Source organism: Limulus polyphemus, unplaced genomic scaffold (assembly GCF_000517525.1).
Source record: "Limulus polyphemus unplaced genomic scaffold, Limulus_polyphemus-2.1.2 Scaffold2710, whole genome shotgun sequence".
NCBI classification, from domain to species: Eukaryota; Metazoa; Arthropoda; class Merostomata; order Xiphosura; family Limulidae; genus Limulus; species Limulus polyphemus.
Genome location: NW_013668320.1, coordinates 55,154 through 62,152, shown reverse-complemented (window position 1 = coordinate 62,152; position 6,999 = coordinate 55,154). Strand labels below are relative to the sequence as shown.

The following is a 6,999-nucleotide window of genomic DNA, read 5'->3' as shown; positions in this document are numbered from 1 at the left end:
TGAAGCTCCAAAATCGTTTTAATATAACGTACTCAAACTCTATGTGTTACACCTTATTAAGAATAAAGACTTACACACCATCAATTTAATCAGGAACTATAATTATTTTCCTCAACGCATGTCACATTTATATTAAGGAGTTTAATAACAACAGCCTCAATAAACGACTCATCAAAGAAATACCTCAATGACATCAAATATATCAAACACTCAAACGAATAATCAGTGATTAATAAAATACGACAAAAACAGCTCCGTTTTCGAAACTTTATCGAAATATTTCTTTACTATCACTTAAAATTTATTTTTCCAGTTTTTAATACTTTCAGTATACAATCGTGCTTAGCTATGTATATTTAATAAAGCATGAACATTATAATTAGAAAAATGATCGATGTTTTTATGTTACAGTTATTATATCTGTATGAAAAAACAATCGCCTATCGTATTTCATTAAATCTCATAAGAATGAATAATCTGCTATCTTTGACATTTGAATTGTATATTATTAATTTATATTTTTGTTAAAAATCAAGGAATTGTAACGTTCATTTGATACCCATAGTGGGCACAGCACAGATGCCTCATTGTGTAGCTTTAGGCTTGAGAACAAGCAAATAAAACTTTTTTGTTTACGTATTTTCGAACCCTAAAATTGTAATTATTTTGAAATACAGTGCATCAACACGGAACGTTTTCTTCACATTTTCCTACTTACGTACTTAACGTGTTTTGTTTTTTCAACGCAATACGCATTCAAGGTATAACAGTGGAAATATGTATATTCTCATGTTAACGCCCATAGAAATAGTTGTGTAGTTTGTAAGGTGATTACTTTAGCAACCAAAGCTCTTACAAAACTGTTTAAAAATTGCTCTATCTCTCAAATTTGTAAAATTTGATCTTCCTTTGTATTTAATATTCCTATTTTATTTTTGGAATCAAAAACATGGTTTACTATACGACAATCATACACTGATACCAAAAATAACACACGGAAAATGTAGTTGACATTAAGCATTTTATTGTACATTGTAGTGCTCTTGAGATTTAATGTTAAAACCCATTAACACATAACTTCAAATGCTATTGTGATACACCAAGCATTATACGATATATTCTATCCTATAGAAATGGAGTTTTTACAATAGAATACCTGAAAGTATCTGACTCATAAATGAATATTTTTGAAAACAAATCTGAAACATAGAAATAATTGTACATTCACAAAGAAATATTACTTTTTAAGTCAATTAATATGTTACATCTCAGTCAATCTCTTAAATTGGAGGTTTTCAAAGGGTGAAGAAGATAATGGAGATACAGACGACTTAAGTAATTAGATAAATAACCGAAGTATAAAACACTATATATATTTTAAAAAAAGGTTGTTGTAATAACCCAATCTTTTTACAACAACAAAGAAATACAAAGCAAATAATATCGTACGAGATAATGAAGATAATATATTCAAATACAGTATATTTACCACAAAGGGCTTATATAATAATTTTATACTGTTTATACAACGAATACATTCAAATATACTATCCTTAACACAACCAAAAGAAACACGATTATATAACACTGACGTATATCTTGGTGTGAATATGATATCGTTTTCTAGGTACGGTGGCTATTTTGGGAGCAAAGGGTTGGAGAATGATTTCATTCCAATTTGTGGAGGTGGGTCATTTGTCTTACATTGGTTAGTTGACGCAATGACGTCAGTTGTGGTACGGAAAGAACTGGAGTGACGGCTGCAAGTCAACGGAAAATTTAACCTTGTCGCTTTTTTTGTTCTCCGAGAATAGCAGAAAAACCGCAGCTGTTTCAAGTCCGCCTGTGATAACAAATACACATTAGTACGTGTTTTCTTTGTAAGACATTGACATTGACTTACACAGACATGCAGATACATGTTGGATGAACCTATATTTGAAAACATTTTGTACATGATACTTATGATACACTTTAAGATAAAACAAGTTTGTTTTGTGAATATACTTCTCAGTCTTTCAGTATGTCTGCGGACTTACAACGGTAGAATTCAGGTTTCGATACCCGTGGTGAGCAGTGCAAAGATAGCCCATTGTGTAGCTTTGTGCTTAATTACAAAACAAACAAACAAACAATTGTATTTTAATAAAATCTTTAACTCTTAAGAACTGACTTTCCTTCAGTGATTTACTAAGGTTTCTATATTTTAGTTGATGTGTATTACTGAGAACAAGGTTTTCCTGGAATACCACTACAATGAATATTTTTGTATAGACATTTTATCTAATATTGTTATTTGATAATTATGGAAAATCAGTTAGTTTTTACTTTTATGCTAATCTTTACCACAAAGAATTGGACTTCTGTAAATGATTAGCAAATGTGTCTAGCTTTTACTTTCGATTTAATTTTACGCGAATAAAATAAGTTCGTCTACTAACCTACAAAAGTGACTGGCTTTAGCTCTTTTTTTCATGTAATATATGAAAGAGACGAGCGTCGAATGGCAGGTCAATATTTGTTTGTTTTTGTTAACCAATATTTTGATTCTTAACAATCTAAATTCTATCTATCACTTTATTTTTACGAGTTTTTTTTTCTTTTAGTTTTTACCAGTTTACGAATATAAACCTATTTACATAATATTAAGACCTTTATTCTAAACGAAAGAAGAGAAAGAGAAAGAACATGACAATATTCAGTTTATGAAAATCTTTGCTGGCCCAGCATTGGAAAGAAAATATACTGTGCAGTTAATAGAAACCTTCTTCTGGCACAATACCCAAAAGAAAAAGAAAACTGTTCTGGAGTTAAATTGCATTTTGTTTTTATTTGAGAAAAACAACATTTCTTTGACAAAAAAAACGGAAATTACTTTGGAAAGTAGAAAACTATAAGATTTAATAAATAAGGAGTAACATCTTTGTGATCATTTTGTACAATCTTTCTGGCGGCAAGATGTGGCTGATCGTTTTGTACAGCCTTGCTTAGCTGTGAGAAGTTCCTGATCGTTTTGTACAGCCTTGCTTAGCTGTGAGAAGTTCCTGACCGTTTGGTACAGCCTTGCTTAGCTGTGAGAAGTTCCTGATCGTTTTGTACAGCCTTGCTTAGCTGTGAGAAGTTCCTGATCGTTTGGTACAGCCTTGCTTAGCTGTGAGAAGTTCCTGGTCATTTTGTACAGCCTTTCTTAGCTGTGAGAAGTTCCTGATCGTTTGGTACAGCCTTGCTTAGCTGTGAGAATTTCCTGATCGTTTTGTACAGCCTTGCTTAGCTGTACGAAGTTCCTGATCGTTTTGTACAGCCTTGCTTAGCTGTGAGAAGTTCCTAATCGTTTTTTACAGCCTTGCTTAGCTGTGAGAAGTTCCTGACACAATCTTGCTTAACTGTAAGAAGTTCTAAATCTTGCTTAGTTCTAGTAAATTCTTAACAGTTTTCTACAATTTTGTTTAGCTTAAAATTTTTCCTATTGTTTTGAATGCTCTTACGTAGCTGTAAGAAGCTCCAGATGGTTTTTATGATCTTGCTTAACTGTGAACAAGCTTCGCTGTAATAAGTTCCTGATTATTTTGTACAATCTTGCTTGGGTTTAGCAGGTTCTTTGTAAGGAACAATATGCTGTAGAGTTAAAAGTGTTGTTTGTAACTAAATAACTTGCGTTTAAATTTTCATTATGAGTAAATATAAATCTATAGTAGATTATGGCAATATATTTATGCATTTCATTTTTTCTTAGTTTTAATTCCAGTATCTTACTTCTAAAAAAATCCTACGAATCTCTAATTCACTCTTTTCATCAAATCCTGAGATGAATTTGGAATAACAGTGTGTGAATGATCGGAATATCTTAGAACGTGTTAATTAACAGACTTTGCCTTTAGAATAGTTATTTTGAATACTTTTATTTAACATATTCATGCAAGTAAACCACAATCAGGACCTGAAGTCAGTCTTTCCTCTCAGCTAGTTAAAAAAAAAAATCTGCCTCTTTGAATCGTCCGAAATAAATATTTTATAGAAAAAAGTGGTTTGTATTATTTTGTGTGTTATTACGAAATAGATTTATTTCTTGGAATGAGCTCTAAAATATGAAAAATCAAAAATGAGATAATACAGACGAAGGAGGCGAAGATATTTAAAGTAACACTTTAAATCGGATAGAGAAGAAGAAGCCAATATAAAGTATAACTATATCAGATCGAGAAGCTCCAGATAAAAATTGATAATGCAAATCAAATCAGCAGACCTGGATATAAAGCTACATTCTAGATCTGACATTGAAGGTTTGAATGCAAGTTAGTATTATAGAACAGAAAGAGGGAGAACCGATATCAAATAATGCCATACAGCAGCAACAGAAGATAAACGTATAAAACAGTACTGTGGCAATTAGAAGAAAGAGCATGGATATAAAGTAGTTATATAGCATTAGAAATGTTTTAGCGCAAACCTACAAAATGGTCTATCTGAAGCCTATTCATTGCTGGGTATCGAACCTCAGATTTTAGCATTGTAAGCCCAGAAGTGTACTGTTGACCCACCTGGGGAGCAAACAGAAGAAACAAGATTAAATATCAAATATATATTAGGGGCGTCACTCTACACGAATGATGTAAACATGTCCAGAAAGTTGGTATATAAATTTCAAGTTATATCTGAAAATACATCATATAAATTCCAAGTTATATCTGAAAATACATCATATAAATTCCAAGTTATATCTGAAAATACACCATAGGAATTCCAAGAATGAGAATTATTCACAAGCAACAAAAAGGCACCGAAACAGCTAAATTGACAGAAGTTAATCCAGTATTCTATTGATCGCTAGACAACATATAAGATTTAGCTAAAATGACAAGCTGTTCTACGTACGGGTGATCCGAACTTAGCATATATTTATGTTGCTGCTCATTTTGCCAGGAATAAAAATTAGGACTGTGCTTCAGCTAAGAGACACAAAGACACTACAGATGTATGAACAGGCAATACGACGTGTACAAATATAGAAATACATTTTATAAAACGTAGTAAATCGATTCCGCGTGTTCCAATAACAGACCAGATATTATTAATTAAGTGGAATTGTTTCCAGGTATTTGTTATATAAAAGTATATATCGGACTACAGTCTAATACCGATACCAGTAGGGAACGGGTTTGTTCTCTAATTTTACTAAAATGAAGCAATGCTCATGACAGAGATATAGGCATTTAGAAACTACTGTGACCTCTCTGTAGATTGTCTATTGATAACTCCTGAAAACATTAGCCTAGGTTCACTAAATCGTAATTTTTTTTAAGTATGTAACATCTGGAAAACAATGGCCAGTTTTGTAGAGACTATTATTTACTGGTTTGTTTGTTTTTGAATTTCGCGCAAAGCTACACGAAGCTATCTGCGCTAGCCGTTCCTAATTTAACAGTGTACGACTAGAGGGAAGGCAGCTAGTCATCACCACCCACCGCCAACTCTTGGGCTACTCTTTTACCAACGAATAGTGGGATTGACCGTTACATTAGAACGTCCCCACGGCTGAAAGGGCGAGCATGTTTGGTGTGACAGGGATTCGAACCCGCGACCCTCAGATTGCGAGTCGAGTGCCTTAACCACCTGGCCATGCAGGGCCAATTTACTGGAAAAGCATTCAGTAAGGATAAAATCACAGTGCGAAATTTGGGCTTATTCCTTGAAGAGTCGCCATCTATTGACAGTATAATATGCCCACCTATCGATAATGTCAGGGTTTTAGCCGGTGTTATTTTTAATGTGATTTGTTATTACTGTTTATCCTACGTGTTTTGCCTATTGGGAATACAATTTAAATCAAGTATTAATCACTGAGAAAATATAAATAAATAACTTACAGCTTGAGAATTGTGTCGCCGACATTCGGTTGTTTAATGTCCAACTTTTAATTTTTAATTGCTATTCATTGTCATTTCTATTAATTATCACAAACTTTCCATTACTGATAGCGATGTTACACTTCGTTAACATGTGTCGTGCAATGCTTGATGAATTCTCAAGTTACTCTGGAGTGTCTTTTCCTGTACGTGAAATGTAACTCGTGCTTAGTGTCTTTCTCATTAAAGACAGTTGAATATTTAATGTTCACTTAAAATTTTCAAAAGTGTTCCACATACGTGCTTTCGGTCACGCACATAGGTTTTAACAATAGAGAACTCGTCAAGGGCCGTGAATTACCTGATGATGTTTGTTACAAAAGTCACCCCCCCCCCCTAATTCTACTTACATTAGCTCACGGTAAAGGTCAAAGTAACGCCAGCTGTATATGATTAATACACCATGTATTTTCTGTATCGACGCCAACCTGTGCACTGGGTTTAATAATACCTGGAAACGTAACATGGATACAACGTTTGCTCTTCTTATTCAACTTATTCAGAGTCAGAAATTCAGTTTAACACTCGTTTTACCTACGGGTATTATACTTTCCTGTAGATAGTCAGTGCACCTGAGAATACCACTTGTTCTTTTATACGAGCCGAAATATTCCTCCGTATAAAACAAAGTATTCCTGAGAAATTTGAGGGTCCATTAAGCATTGCACAAAGTATTTTAAGAACTTGTAACTACACTATCACTAATTAAAAATATGTAGCGGTTAGTTGAGATGAAGAATGAGGATTAGTTCAGAGTTCATAAAAGTCTATCTTTAAATTACCGAAATTCTATAACGTCATTTCACCTCAAGATGTAAACTGTTCATTTATAGATCTTCTTATGTCAATGCTTACTTTTAATATTTACTTCATTCTTGTCTGGGATTTGACCCTAGAAGAATCAACAGTACGCGTATAACATTTTCAATTATTTGTTGTTGTTGTTTGTAATTAAGCATAAAGCTACACAGTGGGCTATCTGTGTTCTGCTCATCAGGGGTATCGAAAGCCGGATTCTAGCGTTGTAAGTCCGCAGACATACCGCTGTGCCACTGTTATAATGTGACGGTCAATCCCACTATTCGTTGGTAAAAGA

The 6,999-nt window shown here is 33.3% G+C and overlaps 1 protein-coding gene across 1 annotated transcript in view; it reads right to left on the bottom strand.

Moving 5' to 3' along the window:
- Nucleotides 1-634: 634 nt before the first annotated feature.
- LOC106467698 (probable G-protein coupled receptor 83) overlaps nt 635-6,999 on the bottom strand; it is a 49,891-nt gene continuing 43,526 nt past the window's right edge. Inside the window, exon 5 of the mRNA XM_022395896.1 lies at nt 635-1,843. Within this exon, the coding sequence (XP_022251604.1) occupies nt 1,637-1,843 (207 nt within the window). The 3' untranslated portion in view covers nt 635-1,636. The remainder of the gene's footprint in view (nt 1,844-6,999) is intronic.